General features: G+C 39.0%; 1 protein-coding gene, 1 long non-coding RNA gene and 1 pseudogene across 3 annotated transcripts; 2 read left to right on the forward strand and 1 right to left on the reverse strand.

Moving 5' to 3' along the window:
• The first annotated feature begins 3,704 nt into the window (after positions 1-3,704).
• LOC120292997 lies at positions 3,705-8,509 on the forward strand (annotated as a pseudogene).
• A 2,244-nt stretch (positions 8,510-10,753) lies between these two features.
• On the forward strand, positions 10,754-11,973 carry LOC120292631 (ent-kaurenoic acid oxidase-like). Its single transcript, XM_039310910.1, has 2 exons — positions 10,754-10,989; positions 11,532-11,973. The coding sequence occupies exons 1-2, from the start codon at positions 10,754-10,756 to the stop codon at positions 11,971-11,973; spliced, it is 678 nt and encodes a 225-aa protein (XP_039166844.1).
• A 56-nt stretch (positions 11,974-12,029) lies between these two features.
• LOC120292801 lies at positions 12,030-15,327 on the reverse strand. Of its 2 annotated transcripts, none has more exons than XR_005550406.1 (2): positions 15,090-15,327; positions 12,030-14,943 (listed from the first exon to the last, which is right to left on the reverse strand). It is a non-coding gene; the product is annotated as an uncharacterized LOC120292801 (long non-coding RNA). The 2 variants fall into 2 exon arrangements; XR_005550407.1 differs by having other exon boundaries at positions 12,030-14,981.
• Positions 15,328-18,179: the final 2,852 nt, after the last annotated feature.

An 18,179-nucleotide genomic window follows, 5' to 3' on the forward strand; every position in this document is an offset into this window, starting at 1 on the left:
GTGATATTAAATCGAGCACCGCATATAATATGTTGGTAATTATACTTTGCCCCTCAAGTTACTAGTTGTGCTTAGTACCAAAGAGACGCTTGGTTGCTCAAGAAATTTGCTTTGGTAGTCTCACTTAGAGTTGTATTAAAATGTGTCTTTAACGATTCGCTTTTTAATATGTTAAAACTAGAGGTCCCGAGTTCGAATCTTTCCAAGTCCCATCCGCTTCCCTAATTAAATATTTCGACGCTTAATACTAAGCAAAAAGACAAGACTAAACGTGAGGAAAAATGTTAGAATATTTAAATGATAAATCACGCATTCATTTAATAGTTTAATAAATCCAAATTCCCAATTCGGCGATTAGGATTTGAATGTGATGAATTATCAATTTCCACAAAATGTCAAAACAAAGCGCCTAATTTTGTTGCCACTTGACCAGAGAGACTTTCACTTTCAGCTTTGATTGACCATCTCTCCCGGCTTTTATTATCATGCTATCTTTATGACAATATATATGGCTTATAATTGCAACTTAAATTGTCAACGCTCTTGTTTCCATAGATGATCTTCCAGTCGGCATCCAATGAGAAGAAAACATCTGCTTACCATAGTCCGTGAGAAAATCTCGATATGGTAGCTTCCGCTTTCAATCACTGCCATATTGTCAAACCCGTTGGACTGCATTCAATTTCGACTAAAGCCATTTATCACTTGGGATAATACCCTAAATAGGATTTTGATTTATTCAGAGTTTGTTCTATATGAATTTAATGGTGTGTAAGTCAAAGTTTCAATGCCTTCCTACCCCCATTTCATATTCCAATTATAATAATATGAGTTCTCATTCATCATGGTTAAACCTTGTTCTTCAGTTTTACAGGGATCAATAATATTTCATTTTGTTAAATTAATATCTCGAGTTTGAATTCGAATAAAGATTTGTTAAATCGAATTTTATTAATAAAAATTTCCCAATAGAAAGAAATCGTAAGTCTCTGAAGGATTGCAAAAAAAGGAAATAAAACGAAAATACGAATTCTTCCTTACCCGCGGAGGCTTGCCGAAATTGTTATGCAGGTGGGGTGGGCACACACGATTTCACGCCTGGATTTCTTGTTCTGCCATGCAAACAAAAGAGGAAAGAAGCCTCTGCACGTGAACCTGCGCCCACGTATAAAAGTGGAAACAATTGCAGGCCTTCTTCTCCTTTTAGTAAGATGCCGCCGAAGCCTACGTAGAAGAAGCCGCGAGCTGCTGCACGTACAAGCCAAGTGAAAGAAGGAGCCGCGCGTAGGAGCACGTAGAAGCCATGCGAAGCCATACAAAGAGTTATTTTGTTTTGAGCTTGAACGCGTGGTAATTTTGTACAGTAAGTTTATGTTCAAGTGAGTTGTTTATCTATAAACATTTTGAATTTGTGGTTAAATCTAAATGTGGGAAATACTCGAGCGTGTGAACGATTGTAAACTCTGATTTTCCGATTATAGTGGATTATTTGCCGCTGGCTCTCCCCGTTGATGTAGATACCAATACTCAAATCGAATCATGTAAATTTCTGGTATCCTTATTATTTCTCGTTTATTTCTTTAATAATTTCGCGTTGACGTAAATTGCAAGATTCTGTCATTTCCGTATTTTATATTTCAATACATTTGATAAGAGTAAAACCATGTTCAAAATGAATAAGTGCATGAAAGAAGTCACATGCGTGGGATATTTCTAGAAAATTGAGGCGGTCTTTTTTGGAAATGAAATAATAAAGCGATTGATTATGGTGGTTGGTCAGTTTATCTTGTAAGGACCGCAGGATGTTCATGGTCTACTAGAGTAGTTGTGTGCAATTTCTTCTAGATGCTTAGCGTGAGCGACGGGAATTACCCGTTCTTCGTCGCCGCTCCTCTTCACACACTCGACGCCGAGTCTCCACATGTGTCGCGAGATCAATGATGCTTGTGTGAAAAAGGGTTTTCCACTGACGGGGCAATAATAGAAATTATGGAAAAGGGATGACTTTTTGGTTAGTAGGAGCACTCATAAAATATCAATATGAGCGTGGTTCTTACGTTTGGCGTGTATATTCTTTTATTCCCGTTCCCTCTGGTTTAAGAATGTGATCAACACTAAATTTTCGTTGACGAAAAGGATAATAACAAAATCCTTCATTTTCAGACTGTTGCCTCGTCTGGCTGATAGGATTCTGGCAAATCTACAAGTGACAGCGATATTAGAGTGAACCCACGTTTAAGATAATGCACCAACCAAAGTACACCGTCGAACACGTTTGAACATTCAAGTTTGAATTTTATTTCTTCTTTATTCTGATCTTCCATTCAGTTTACGCTGAAGAACTCCCAAGTTATTGCTAATTAATCAAAGTCATGGAGCTTATTTGTTCCTCTATAAGCTACCATGTGAGACGACGGACTAACCCTTTTCTTTTTCTTTTTCTTTTTCTTTTTCTTTTTCTTTTTCTTTTTCTTTTTCTTTTTCTTTTTCTTTTTCTTTTTATTCCCAATAAATTCATGTAACCAATTTTTATTTTATTTTTCTCTTTTAAAATTTGCAATTTAAAATTAAAAAAGTAAAGAGAAAAGAAAAATTTTCTACGTCAACGTCCGGCGGACAACCTTTGTCCACGTCATTTGTGATTTATTTATTATTTTTCTTTGGAAAATTATCCAAAAAGACCTAAATTTATTACATTTTTGTCAATTTAATTCTAAAACTTTTAATTTTACCAATTGAGTCCATCCAGTCAATTTTGGTCGAATTCAATGACATGGACATCGATTATCCTACATGGCAATGTCAATGCCCGGCGCTAATGTGAACAAAATTTATTGCTTTTTAAATATTTTTCAAAAATTTAAAACATTTTTAACTTTTTATCTCTCTTCTTCCTCATCCAATCACCCAACCTTCGACGACCGGCTAGAGGCTATGACTAGTGAGAGTCGGCCTCGCCGGGAGCTAGCGATGGGTGACCTCGCCAGCCTCTTGCAAGGTTGCCCTTGTCGATATTTGGCGAGGGACGACCTTGCAAGCCTTGGGCAAGGCTCGCCCTCACCGAATCTGGCAAGGGTGAGCCTCGCTTGCGGCCGACGAGGTCACCCTTCACCCTTGCATGCCTTGGACAAGGCTTGCCCTCGACGAGCAAGGGTTGGCCTCACTAGTCGCGAATGAGGCTCAACCTCGCCGCTCAGCAGGCCAACTCTCACCGGTCATAGCCTCTAGCCAGTCACCTAGCGACCAACCAACAGAGGAAGAAGAGAGAAGGGGAAAAAAAGAAAAGAATTTTTTAAAAATATTTAAAATAATAAAAATAATAACAATTTTTGTTCACATCAACGCTGGTCATGCAACATAGGATGACCAACATCCACGTCAGTGAATTTCGGCCAAAATTGGCCAGATGGAGTCAATTGGTAAGAAGTAAAAAATTTGGGACTCAATTAGTAAAATTGAAAAGTTTTGGGCTTATTGGAAAAAATGCAATAGGTTTAGGACTTTTTAGACAATTTTTCCTATTTTTCTTCCTCCACAATTGGCCACTAGTGAAAAAAATAAAATTAAAAATTAAAAAGGAAAAATATAAAAAAAATGGAAAAATTTATTTAAAAATTATCCACCAAAATGCCAAAGAAAACCAAGGCCCAGGCAACTATAAATATGGCTTGCCTTTACAAGTATTGAGGCACGAGTGTGAAAGAAAAAGCTATAGCCACACAAGAGAGAGAGAGAGAGAGATGGAGCTTGAAGTTGCTGCGAGTGTGGCTCTGGCAGTATTGATAGTTGCATATGGGTTCATTTTTGGGGTTCTCAAGAGGGTGAATGAGTGGATATACGTGAGCAGGTTGGGAGAGAAGAGAGCCTCTCTTCCACCTGGGGACATGGGTTGGCCTTTGGTGGGCAAGATGTGGTCCTTCCTGAGAGCCTTCAGATCTGATGATCCTGACTCTTTCCTCTCTACCTTCATCTCAAGGTCTTCTTCGTCACCTCTCTTCTTTTCTTTCTATCACTAGCTTCTATTTAGCAACAAAAGAAAAAAAAATCATCATATCTTGTGTAAGTGATCAACGACATGTCATGGACATCCACTACCCTTTTCCTTTTAGAGTATCCTGGCTTATTTGAGTGACATGAACATCATAACAATGTTACTATGTATTAGTTTTCTATTTTTTGCAAGCGGAAAATGCACAGGTCCTTGTCGTGTGGTCTACGATGTAATCCTAAACAGTGATTGAAATAGATAGATATACTTGAGGACTGTACCTTTTCCAAGGGTTAAGGGGTGATATCTGCGGATTGCATTGATTGAAATTCCAAAACTGATTCTGCTTGATCCATGGCATAATCAATGAGAAAGAACAACAAGATATAATCTGTGTGCTTATTATATGACTTTTAGATCAATTGAAAGTGATTCAATAAAGTTTAAAAAAAAAATGTCATTACTTAGAGAGAAATGGATCATTACAATTTATCTATGCATGGAACACATTGGTCTAGTTATGATGGCATGGCAGGCTTGATTGAAATTACTTCTATGTAAGCCATAGTGAAAAGTACTTGGTTGCCATTCATTTGATTTTTGAATTTTATGCAGATTCCTTAAAATCATCCGATAGCAATTATCGCCTCATGTCATGCCGACTTTAAATTGAGGTGCTTGAACATATGTGTCCCACGAAAATCACTTGCTTCATACGTTGTTTTCAGCCAAAGAAAAAGTAAAAAGTGAATTTTGACAGGGAACTTTCCTTTTGAAACGTAGGAAAAATTTTCCACGGTGGTTGTTTCCTTCTGACTGAAAACCTTTTCTTGGATCAAAACCTTGAATTTGCTTGGTCCAGGGGCCCAAAAGGCGAAAAAACAAAGAACCGGTCTAAAGTGTGGAAAGACATGATTGTCCGTGTCAAAAGACTCCTTAGCCAAATTTGACTGGAAAAAGAACCCAGCCAAATTTGACTGGAAAAAGAACCCATTGATAACTAGGATTTACCAACTACAGAGGGTACCATCAGTAGCTGCAGTGCTGCTGAACTCAAGTTGATGAACTTGGAGCTTTGATGCACTATTAGATTATTGTTAATCTTCTCTCGGGCGGATGAAAGATTTTTATACACCTCCTAAAGAACTGAGTTATATGTTATTGATTAGGTATTAAGAGTAGGACTCACTAGGCAAAAATTTCTGTACACCTCCTTTAATTCTTGACAAAGATTACTTGTCACATATGTTTTAATTTGGTGTGGACCTTAACACTAGGCAATTGCTTAACACATAACATTCAATCCTACTGGAAAAATCAGGTTTGGAGCCACAGGTATCTACAAAACCTACATGTTTGGCAGTCCAAGCATAATCGTGTGCAAACCCGAGACATGTAGGCGAGTATTGACGGATGACCAAAACTTCAAGCTCGGTTACCCTAAAGCGGTTAAGGTATTAACTGGCCGGAGATCATTCCACAGCATCTCCAACGCTGAGCACAAACGGCTCCGGCGGCTCACAGCAGCTCCCATCACTGGCAGTGAGGCCCTGTCAATGTACGTCCCCGGGATTGAGGAGAACATAGTGGCTTCCTTGGAAGAGTGGTCGAATTCGGACCAGCCGGTTGAGTTCTTGACCGGGATGAAGAAGGTCACGTTCAAGATCATTACGAACATCTTCTTTGGCTTGGATCAGGTTGATTTCAACTTCAAGACCATGGAGATCTTGTACGGTGACTTGGCTCGTGGAATGAAGTCCGCACCTATCAACTTCCCCGGATTCACTTTCCACAGAGGCGTCAAGGTGAAAATTATTGCAGTTTTACCACAATTAATTACTGTCTCCACAAAAGTGGCAGTTATTTAAATTATAAAAACATCTCATCCACAAAACTATTGCTTTTTTACCTCTATTAGTTTTATTTCTCTACCAAATACTAGATCTATTGGTAATTTTGCCAAAACACGGGAGATTCATCAGAGTGTTTCCTTGGCCTTGCAAACCGCAATGAGATCGAAAACGTTCTCATTAAGCGAACTTGTCATGTTAATCAATGTTAGGCGAGGAGAGAGCTGGTTAAGATCCTCCAAGCTGTTGTGGATGAGAGGAAGGCTTTGAAGGGAAGGAATGGGTCGATCACGAGGAAGAACATGTTGGATATGCTAATGGAGGTTGAAGATGAGGATAAGAGGAAACTGGAGGAGGAGGACATAATTGACATATTGCTCATGTACTTGCTTGCTGGCCATGAAACCTCAGCTCATGGCACTATGTGGGCTGCTCTTTACCTCCATGAACATCCTGATATCCTCCAAAAACAAAGGTAAGGTCATGGTTCCATCGCAGAATTTGATTAGCTAACCAAAGGGTGCCAAAGTTTTATTTGGTCTTCTTCTTTCTCCAGGAAGAGCAAGAGGAGATCATCAGCAGGAGACCAGCTACACAGAGTGGATTGACCCTCAAGGAAATTAGGCAATCACAGTATCTTACAAGGGTAAGTGTCGCGTATAATGGGAGCCCACGACCTTGACATGCAAAGATATGTCCTACGAGCTTACGTAATAACAGTCCCAAAATTTCAAAAGTTGTAAGCGGAAATGATCTGCAACAAGCAAGCCTGTTGACAATTCAAAAGCATTAACTTTTGTCAATTGGTACTTAATGTCATATCTCCGCAAATCCTCTCACCGTGGATGAGATACATGACATCCAAGACTAATGTGCTTTTATCTTATATACAGGTGGTTGATGAAACATTGCGTAGAATCAGTCTCTCATTTGCAGTTTTTCGAGAGGCAAAAGCTGATGTGAACGTCAATGGTTAGTATAAAGGAACTTCACTAAACATGAATTTTTTTTTTTTGGCTAACCATTATTCACCATCTTAATTCATATCGGTCACTGGTTAATAAAAAGGAATTTCACTAAATATGGATTTTTTTTTTTGGCTAACCATTATTCACGGTCTTAATTCATATCAATTACGTATATGTGGCGAAAATGTATATATACATAACTATCTACGTGAAATGTATGTAAATGCGGCGTATGGGACTATTGGTCACAGGCTATCTCATACCAAAAGGTTGGAAAGTCATGGTCAGTTCAAGGGCAGTACATATGGATCCAGAAAATTATTTGGACCCAAAGAAATTTGACCCATCTAGATGGGAAGTAAGTACTCCCTCCTTCCCCTCCCCCCCCCTTCTTCTCTCTCTCGCTCTCACCCAATTCTCTTAATCAGAATTCCTCTGGCAACAAAAATGAAAAAGCAATAAACTCTTTTTCAAATTACTTGAGCATAAAAAGATCTACTTCTTACTTCTAGTTTTGATTTTCTCTTAAAATTTTGAAATTGATGAAAATATTGAAAGTTTCAGTACCTAATAAAATATCATATACCATTTTACATGCGGATATTTGTATATCTTAAGAGCTTTTGGTATTTAGAGAACAATATAATTCGAAGTCTAACAGCATAGTCATGATCAAGGAAAAAGTGTTAAGAAGAGAAATCATGTCAAAGGGTAAAATTCAATTATGGATTCTCTCTTTCTTAGGATGAACTTCCTTAATAATTTGGTTCGTCTTTGGGATTCAGAACATTAAAGCAAAAGCAGGAGCTTTCCTACCATTTGGAGCTGGAAGCCGGTTCTGCCCAGGAAGTGATTTGGCCAAGCTCGAAATCTCCATCTTTCTCCACCAGTTCCTGCTTCACTACAAGTCAGTACTTACTTCTTACTCTCTCTCTTTTCTTAATATCCTTTTACTTTTCAATATCTGAAAAAAGAGAGAAATGTTTTTTTTTTTACGAGGAAAAGGAGAAATGTTAGAGAACATAATTAGTCTGTGCAAATGGAAATGTAATATTTGGTTTGCACGGACTATACTTGTGAAAACCAACCAAAACATGAGATTTATTTGAATTATATACAAATGTAGGCATGGCATTCTTTCAGAATAAGTAAACAACTCAAACTTGGATAACGTTAACATTCTAATAAAATTATAATATCGTACTAAACTCACTAAAGGAAGTTCAACTAGCTAGGGTGATTCTTTTCATACGTCAAGATGCTGCGAGACCAACAATAAATCACAAGTATAAGAGCATTCATAATATTCTCACTATTGAATCCTGCATGTGTGTATATGCAGGCTGGAGAGAGTAAATCCAAAGAGCCCAGTGTCACATCTACCACTGCCACATCCTTCGGACAATTGCCTTGCCAGATTCGAAAAGCTCCATTAGATACCTGAACAAGTTCAAGGACATCTCAGCATTCAGCATCCTTCTGTTCCCCGCATCTATCAGACCTTAAATAAGCTGATGAATCGTTTCGTTACCGTTTTCTAAATGTGTACCTACATCTGTCAGACTTTAAATAAGCTGATGAATCGTTTTGTTGCCATTTTCTAAGTGTGTACCTACATCTATCAGACCTTAAATAAGCTGATGAATTGTTTCGTTGCTGTTTTCTAAGTGTGTACCTAGTTTTCCTAAATGCTTTGTCCATGAATGTAGGCAACATATAATGTCATTTCCATTTTTTCTCAACTATTATGCAACTATTATAGTGTTAGGAATTGCACAATGATTTCAGAAAAATAATACAAACAAACAATCAACACAAGTAACCCACCTGTGGGCAACAGTATTGGTGTGCGTTCTCTCCTGCAATGCTGCGATCGAGAATTCGAATCCCTACATTGCTATCGCAATTGAAGTGGGAGGCCCTGGCGGTGAGATACTGGGCTAGTCTCCCTTGAGATTTAAATAGTGGCTTGCGACGACTTCCACCGGTGCCACCGGGCATCGGAGGGCAATGTGATCCCATAAGGGATCTCCGGCGGTTCCTCGGTCACCAAAAAAAAAACAATCAACGGAAGTAAAATATAATAATAAAAGAACAAACCAGAAAATTTATCATCGAAGTTCATCAAAACTTGGGTTATGTTTTCACATAAAGGCACTATGCGTATCCACTAAACTTCAAAGAAAGCAAGAATACAATGATAATTTTCTCTCAACATCAAGGTATAAAGAAATTGAGAATACTTACGAAGAAAAAATCACTTTTTTCTTCTCTTTTTATCATACAAACTCACGTTTTTCTTCCTTTTGGCTATCGAGCCTCTTTTCTTTTCTCTCTATTTTCTTCTCAGCTGTTGATATTCGTTGCCTCTCAATTGCTGATATATGAGGTGTAGCTTCTAACCTAAACAAAATGAGGAGAAAAGGCAAAAACGCCCTTAATAAAAAAAGATTGGCTTCACCCGCCAACATATACAACGTCGAGTGACACTAAGTAGTATTGATCGAATTTCGCTTAAGATTGGTTGAAGAATAGGGGCTCTCACGTTGCAGCATTGGACCAAAGATATAGGCTTACTTTCGACTGACCAATTCAAAGACCAATCTCCTCCTGCTTTTCTTCTCCTGCTTCTTCTTCTGCTTCTTCTTAGATTGGCTTCACCCGCCAACATATACAACGTCGAGTGACACTAAGTAGTATTGATCGAATTTCGCTTAAGATTGGTTGAAGAATAGGGGCTCTCACGTTGCAGCATTGGACCAAAGATAACGGGGGTAGGCTTACTTTCGACTGACCAATTCAAAGACCAATCTCCTCCTGCTTTTCTTCTCCTGCTTCTTCTGCTGCTTCTTCTTCTGCTTCTTCTTCTTCTTCTTCTTCTTCTTCTTCTTCCTGCTTCTTCTGCCTCTTCTTCTTCTTCTTCTTCTTCTTCTTCTTCTTCTTCTTCTTCTTCTTCTTCTTCTTCTTCTTCTTCTTCTTCTTCTTCTTCTTCTTCTTCTTCTTCTTCTTCTTCTTCTTCTTCTTCTTCTTCTTCTTCTTCTTCTTCTTCTTCTTCTTCTTCTTCTTCTTCTTCTTCTTCTTCTTCTTCTTCTTCTTCTTCTTCTTCTTCTTCTTCTTCTTCTTCTTCTTCTTCTTCTTCTTCTTCTTCTTCTTCTTCTTCTTCTTCTTCTTCTTCTTCTTCTTCTTCTTCTTCTTCTTCTTCTTCTTCTTCTTCTTCTTCTTCTTCTTCTTCTTCTTCTTCTTCTTCTTCTTCTTCTTCTTCTTCTTCTTCTTCTGCTCCTCCTCCTCCTCCTCCTCTTTCTTGTGTATTGATTAAGTGGGAACATAAAAATCGCCCCCTGGCGAAAATTCTGCTAACCAATGAGCTCGGGCCTTTATTTAAAATTAAGTTGGTTATTTCAAGCTTAAATTTGTAATAAGGTGCACTTCAATCTCTCTTCTCAGAAAAGGTCTTTGATTCAGGCTATTATTTGTAATCTTCCTTTACAGAATGGGAGAGTGGGCATCATTGCCCAATATATTTTGTAATGGCATGTAAACTTTGGTGTGTTTGGTTAGACTATCCCTTATTCCCCCACAAATTAAGACAAGCAAGAAAGAGATGCTTCTTCTGGCTTTACGCGAGGGCCCATATGTTTAATACGAAGGGAGAGAAAAGACAAGGGAATCTTCAACCTTTGATCCCAATGAGGAACGACAAGCAATTATTTGGTAATTAGATTGACAAGTACTTAATGACCCTTTATCAATTACAAATTAAATACTCCAAAGCGACAGTCATCCGGAAATAATGAATAGCTAACATTAATGATCCTTCATAACATGGACACTTCAAATAAAGAAACAAACTCACATAAGAGACCTCGCAGAAACGAACTAATATAAGAGACCGCGGTACTAGGCATGTTCAGAGTCAATCTTCGTAGTAGAGAGGGAGGTCGAAATTGATGGAGGTGCTTCAAGTAGTGGCGGCGGCGGCGGCGTTGGTGTGCGGCGGCGGCCTCATCTTTGGGGTTGTCAAGAGGGTGAACGAGTGGGTGTACGTAAGCAGTTTGGGGCGGCAGAGAGCTGCTCTGCTGCCTCCGGGCGACATGGGCTGGCCTTTGGTCGGCCAGATGTGGGCCTTCTTCAGGGCCTTCAAGTTCGGCCGTCCCGATTCCTTCTTGGCTCGCTTCATCTCGAGGTCCCTTCTACTTAGCCCTTCGTTAATACGTTCCATTTCTTTTTTGTTGGGATTGAACAGAATCATCAATAGCTTCAAGAAAATCCGCTGGCAGGCCATAGTACATAGGTGATGCGGTGGATAGACCCAACCATAATATTGATGAAACTGTCTGAAAACTTGTTTTTTTAAATGGAATCCAAGGTGAGTCGGTCAAATAGATTTAATCTATACAATATTTGCTTGATAACAATGAACTAAAGACATTTTTTTTTAGGGTTAAAGAAATCGTCCTTAGAGAATCATGACATATGTATGATGTGCAGTACATAGCTTTGTTCAGAACAATCTAATAGATATCATTTTTTGTAAGCACCATCACGATCTACATTCGCATATACATAAGATGCTATATTATATATGTTATTTAAACTTTTCAATGGTGAATGCGCCTTTTAAAGAAGACTAGGATTGCATACCTTACTCTTTTCCCTGCTCAAATTCACAACCAAGTCAAATTCTTGACACACATGATTTGATTATTATGCGTTGATGCAATACAGATTTGGGCGTACAGGCATATACAAGACCTTCATTTTCGGAAGTCCAAGCATCATTGTGTGCACTCCTGAAACATGCAAGCGTGTGTTGACAGATGACCAACACTTCATTCCTGGCTACCCAAAAGCCACCTCGAAGCTAATGGGCAACAGATCATTCCACGGCATCTCACCCGCTGAGCACAAGCGGCTGCGACGGCTGACGGCCGCCCCAATCAACGGCCTGGAGGCTCTCACTCTCTTCGTCAGCAAGATCGAAGACATCTTGGGCCCTTCCATGGAGAAATGGGCCGAGTCCGGGCAGCCTGTCGCACTTATGACGGAGATGAATAAGGTGACTTTGACTTACATGGTCATCACAAACATCTTGTTCGGCGCGAACGTTGATTACGACATACAGAAGATGGAGAGTATATTCTACGACTTGGCTCACGGAAAGGATTGATATCAATACCCATCAACTTCCCTGGATGTACTTATCATAAAGCACTCAAGGTAAAATAGAATTTCCAACGTCAACCTTTTTGTAATGTAATTTGAATTGATGAAGTTGCTTTACAGTATAAAGTCACAAAAATGTTGTCTTAGGCAAGAAGAGAATTGGTTAAGATCCTTCGAGCTAATTTGGATGAGAGGAGGAGGGTGAAAAATAAGAAAGAGCGGGCAATTGAGGAAAAGGATGTGTTGGATTTATTAATGGAAGTGGAAGATGAAAATGGTGAGAAATTGGATGAGGAGACCATCATTGACGTTTCTCTCATGTTCTTGCTTGCTGGCCATGAAACCTCAGCTCATGCCACAATGTGGGCTGCCATCTTCCTCAAAGAACATCCTGAGATTCTCCAAAAACTGAAGGTTAGACAACATCACTTCTTGCAGGGACATTTCAATAAAGCTTACTCAGATTTCCTTGGACAGCGAGGCCATTTCATATGATAATGTCTGATTTACCCTTCAAAGATAATTAGATGGCTCATCTATGCTCAACAACATTTATAAATGCTAATCACGTCACGCAAAGATCTCTCTTTTTGGGGGTCTATTACAATGATCATTTTGGTCCCGACTTTAAATCTGGGAAGTGCTTGAATTACGAAATTTGTGCCCATTGTGACAAACCTCGGTTGACCTATTATATTGACTATTCACATTCTCATTATGGATCTTAAAGATGACGGGGGAAGCAATCCGAATTAAGCAACTTATTCCTTCATAGTGGCTTGAATGAAACAAGAGTTTTATTAGTCATGACTGTCGAAGTGTATTAGCGAAGTGAATTCTACTCCATCTATCAGAAAGAGCAAGAGGAGATTATTAGGAGGAGACCACCTACACAGAAAGGACTGACTCTCAAGGAGATAAGACAAATGAATTATCTGTCCATGGTACGTAATCATCTTTGTTTACAATATCACACAATCTCTCTATCTCCTTTTCTTTTTACTTGATCTTTTAATGAATCTAAAATTTGTGACGCCTGTTTAAAATGACATTTACTTTTCTCTTTTATTTAAATCTTGCAGCGCATGCGTTTTTTTAAACTTTTTTAATTAGAGCACTTGTAACATTCACAAAATATAAATGTTGTCACATAGCAAAATTCCAGCACATAATGTTTTTATTTTTTTTTTTTTTTTTTTTTATTTAGATGATATTAACTTTTACGAGAAAGCTAAAAAAGAACTTCTGTTTTGGACTGGTGACTAACGTTTTATAAACTCATATGGAAAGTTGATTAAATATAAATGATGATGATTATCTGTGGTTGTAACCGCCAATCAAAAGGAAATATTCTTACAGAGGATTAAAAAAAGATTTCAAGAAATATGACCAAAAGCACTACTTTAACTTTAGATTTTGACATAGACAGAAAAGCATATTACTTCGAATCGGTACACAGATCACATTTTGGACTTTCTGTATAACGAGCTTACTTATGAAGCGCTCACTCTATGCTATGACCTAGGTGGTTGATGAAACGCTACGAAGAGGCAATCTCTCTTTCGCAGTGTTCCGAGAGGCAACAGCTGATGTGGACATCGATGGTTGGTAAAATGGATTTTGAAAAATGAATCTCTTCGTTGGTATTGATTAGAGGAACTCGTTCGAGAGATAGGCATGACCTTCATGTGTCAATTACAGGCTATCTTGTACCAAGAGGTTGGAGAGTAGTAGTTTATTTAAGGGTGATTCATGTCGATCCTGAGAACTACTCGAAACCAGAAGAATTCAACCCCTCGAGATGGGAAGTAAGTAATCCATCAGAAAAATTACTCAATCAGTCCTGAACCTATTGTACAAATGTGCATTCAATCCTAAACTTTCTAATTTTACCAATTTAGTCTAAACCCTTGCTCAAAATTCCAACGTAGTCATTTCGGCCAATTTTTGCTAGAAGTCGTTGACGTGGTGGTCCAGTCACCAACGTCTGTCCTACATGACATACGATCATGGTAGTGGTTGCCAACAAAAATTGGCTGGAAGGATTTCATTGAAATTTTGGGGAAAGATTTAGGATTAAAATGGCAAAATTTAAATATTTAAGACAAAATTGACATCTATGCCGTAAATTTAGGAATAATTGGACAATTTTTCCTTAGTCTATCTTTCCCTATGTGCGAGCACACTGCTCGCTTGCGCTTATGCACGTGCATATACATATACTTATATCTTATATACATTTAGTTGTGGCTTATGTGTTGGTAGCAAACTGTCAAGGCAAAAGCAGGAACTTTCCTACCATTTGGAGGGGGAAGCAAATTGTGCCCTGGAATGGACTTGGCAAAGCTTGAAATGTCCATTTTCTCCATCATTTTGTACTTCACTACGAGTGAGTTGTTCTTATTCTTTAAGCCTGCTTTTACCCCCCCTAAATACCAAAACTTAGAGCATAAAATTAAAATGTGAATGAATTTATGATATATTGTTTTTATTATAATGATTTTTTTTTTTTTGGGTGCAGTATGGAAAGGCTCAACCCAAATAGCCCAATGGTGTACCTACCAGGACCAAGGCCTTCTGACCATTGCCTTGTAAACTTCAAAAGAAATCATTAGACGATGGATATATTTGCAGCTTTTTGGCCCATTTGGGATACCATCAATGATCATGGTTAATTGAGTTTGAAAAGAAATAGATTATGGGTATATTTGCATGTGATATTGCTTAGAGAAACTTCTTTCATCATCTTGATGAAATAAGCTTCTTTTTCACCTCTTTAATTTCTCAAACGAGGATTAAGATGGTTCAATAGATTTTATTTAACTAACAACAATGGAGCCATCCCTTTTCTGACCGACAAACGACTCCAACATCACTAACGAAAATGCAATCAATTAATGCGTACCTGGATCGGCAAGTGTCTCGCTCTAGATGTTGCAGCTAGGCTTTCACTGACTGAGGACTCAAGGACAATCTGAGCAAACATTCGTGAGATGTACGAACTCGAGGCCACTGAAGAGTGGCTCGAGGGACCAGAGACTACTCTTCAGCAGTGTAGAGCAATGAAAGAGAGGGAGAAAGTGACTTGTTTTTTGTTGATTCTAAACGAAACGTACTCACCCTTTCGATTGGAGATCTTGGCGATGAATCCGATGTCATCACTAGGCCGGATCTACCAAACAGCCGTCCAAGAGGAAAGCCAGCGATTGGCCGTGGTCAAGCATGGAAGAACGAGAGAAGGTATCACCCTTGCTGCCTTTTCGGTGAGCCCAGTTTCTATTGAGTCACCGCACGGCATCCCTGGAGGTTGGGAAACCATTGGAGTGAACGAAGCTCTCGGGCAAAGGGGAAACTTGTGAGGAGCTACTACTGCTGGATCTAAAGGAGGAAACCCTAACTTACAAATGGAAGGCTGGGATTAGACAAGAAAATCGGATGGCTATTATCACGCGCCCATCCATCCAGCCAAATCTAATGGCCCCTATCAAACAAGAGGATTAGACAGTCATTACTTGCCCATCCTTCGGCAAGAATCCAATAGCTCGTTTCTGGCCACTTACACCCACATATAGAACATCTGACGGCCCACGAATTTTGCAACAGCCAACTCATTATTCCCCATGATAAGAATGTCATCAACATATATTAAGAGACAAATTGATGAGGTACCTTCAGTCCATATGAGCCGGGCATAATTTTATCTGGAATGTTGAAATCCTGCATCGGTTAGTGCAGTAGTGAACTTAACATACCATTATCTAGAAGCCCGTTTGAGTCCATACAAGGATTTACAAAGACAACATACATGAGACGCCATTGTCTATGTAATCCATGTGGAAGCTCCATGTATATATCTTCATCTAGATCCTATGTAGAAAAGTATTATGGACATCCATTTGATGTAGTGGCCAATTGCGAAAAGCAGCAATAGACAAGAAAGAACGAACGGTGACTTCTTTGACCATGGGAGAGAATGTTTCATGATAATCAAAACCTTCCCATTGTGTAAATCCTTTCACAACTAAACAAGCTTTGTATCGCTCAATGGAGCTATTTGCCTTGAATTTAATTTTACAAACCCATTTGCAACCAATAGTTTTTCGTCTTGCGGGTAGTGGAACAATATCCCAAGTATGGTTTTCATTGGGGGCCTTCAGTTTGGCCTCCATAGTATGCTACCATTTGGGGGCATGAGCCACCTTAGAATAAAAAGATGATTCATGTTCTTTGGAAATTCGACTAATGCAACATGTGTTTTGGTGATAGCCAACTAAACAAAACATAAGAAGATACGAGGAATTGTGTACTTGAAGAATCAAAAGTAGGACAAATATAATCTTTTGTCCATGTGGGAGGTTGAGTATGACGTCCAGAATGTTGAGATTGCTCAATTCTTGGCTATTCAGGTATTGTGGGAGATAACATTTGACGAATCATTGGCAAAGAAGTCACTGAGTAATTTGATGAAGAATTGTCCCCAGGTGAGAAAGCTGGTGAGTCAACGATGTGGTTTGAATCACCAATTGTCACCGGCATATGACGTTCTGGGATAATGAGTACATATTGAGGTTAGACAAACCTTTTCGACAAAAAAGGTCAACGATCGAACTCTATGGTTGAGGATGACAATGCAGTTTCTTGAAATGGGAAAATGTCTTCGTGACAAAATAACATCTCTATTAGGGGTGAGCATAGGTCCGGGGTCAACCTTAGACCGACCCCGGACCGGGCCAACCCTGCCGGTCCTGGTTCGATTCCTAGGAAGACTAGGTCAGTCCTTGGTCCTAAGATTCCTAGACCAGTACTATGCGGGTTGGTCCTCAGTCCTAAGAGTTTAGGGTCAATTCAACCCGGACCAACCCTGACTATATAAATATATATAATATTATTTATATTTTTTTTTATATAGAGAATACCTTAAATTAAATGGTGTCAACAACATTAAGCAATTATTTAGTGAGTAGTTCAAGTAATTTTATATTGTTCTTTAATAACTTAGATTTTTAATGTCTTTTATGGCATCAACAGTCATAATTTACGAAGGAGGAAAATGTTTTTATGATGTGTCCTCACAGCGTCCAAAAAGGCATAAACAGCTCTGTACGGCATCCTCTTCTAATACTTATTCTCTTCTATCTTAATTGTCTTCTTAGTCTTCAATTTTCCAAAATCGAAAGAAACAACTTCTTTGCTCACCACTCAACACTCGTCTCGCTCGCTTTGGGTCACTCATGCCGCTTGCAACTTGATGCTCGCTTTGCTTGCTCCCCACTCGACACTCGATGCCCACTCTATTCGACACTCACCCCACTCGATATCACTGCTTGCCTTTCTTAGCTAACCTCACTCATCATCAAACCCATTGGGTCAGTCCGATCATCGGTTGCCATTTCAAGGAGTACAAAAAATGAAACAAAATATTATTGGTTGGTCCCGGGTCGACTCTGGAACCAGACCAAACCCATTAGATCGGTCCGGTCCTCAATTGCTTCTTCAATGAGTATTACAAATTAAATAAAAAATTATCGATTGGTCCTAGGTTGACCTTGGAACCAGACTTAACCCATTGGGTTGGTCCAATCCTCGGTCCCAAAAATTGAGGATCAACACTATACGGGTTGGTCCTAGCGTTAGGGGGTGGACCGGCCCAATCCGGACCATGCTCACCCCTAATCTCTACTCACGAAGAAATGCCTTGTAGAAATCTTCATGACTAGGTCGCCTTTCTACAAAGGAGGATATCCCATAAAATTACACCAAATAACACAAGAATCCATTTTACCTCAAGGGCCTAGAGTCACCACATAACACAAACACCCAAAAACTCAAAGATGATCAATTACTTGCTTATTTCCATAAAGCAATTCAGAAGGGGTCCCGTCCATCGAAAATTCTAGTTGACATGCGATTAATCAAGTAAGCCGCCATGACCGCACAATCACCCCAAAAAAATTTCAGGTATAAAAGCTCGATATTTTAGGGCTCGAGTCACTTTTAAGAGATGGCAATGTTTGCACTCAACATTCCCATTTTGTTAGGGTGTACAAGTGCATGAACTCTTATGTAGAATTCCCTAAGAAGATAGGAAAGAGGCACATTCCACAGAAAAGAACTCACGCCCATTATCAGTGCATATCCTTTAGATAGGTTTTTCGAATTGATTTTTAATAAGAGATAGAAAAATCAACAGTGTAGAAAAAGTTTGACTCT

The sequence above is a fragment of the Eucalyptus grandis genome, chromosome 4, assembly GCF_016545825.1.
Source record: "Eucalyptus grandis isolate ANBG69807.140 chromosome 4, ASM1654582v1, whole genome shotgun sequence".
NCBI lineage: Eukaryota > Viridiplantae > Streptophyta > Magnoliopsida > Myrtales > Myrtaceae > Eucalyptus > Eucalyptus grandis.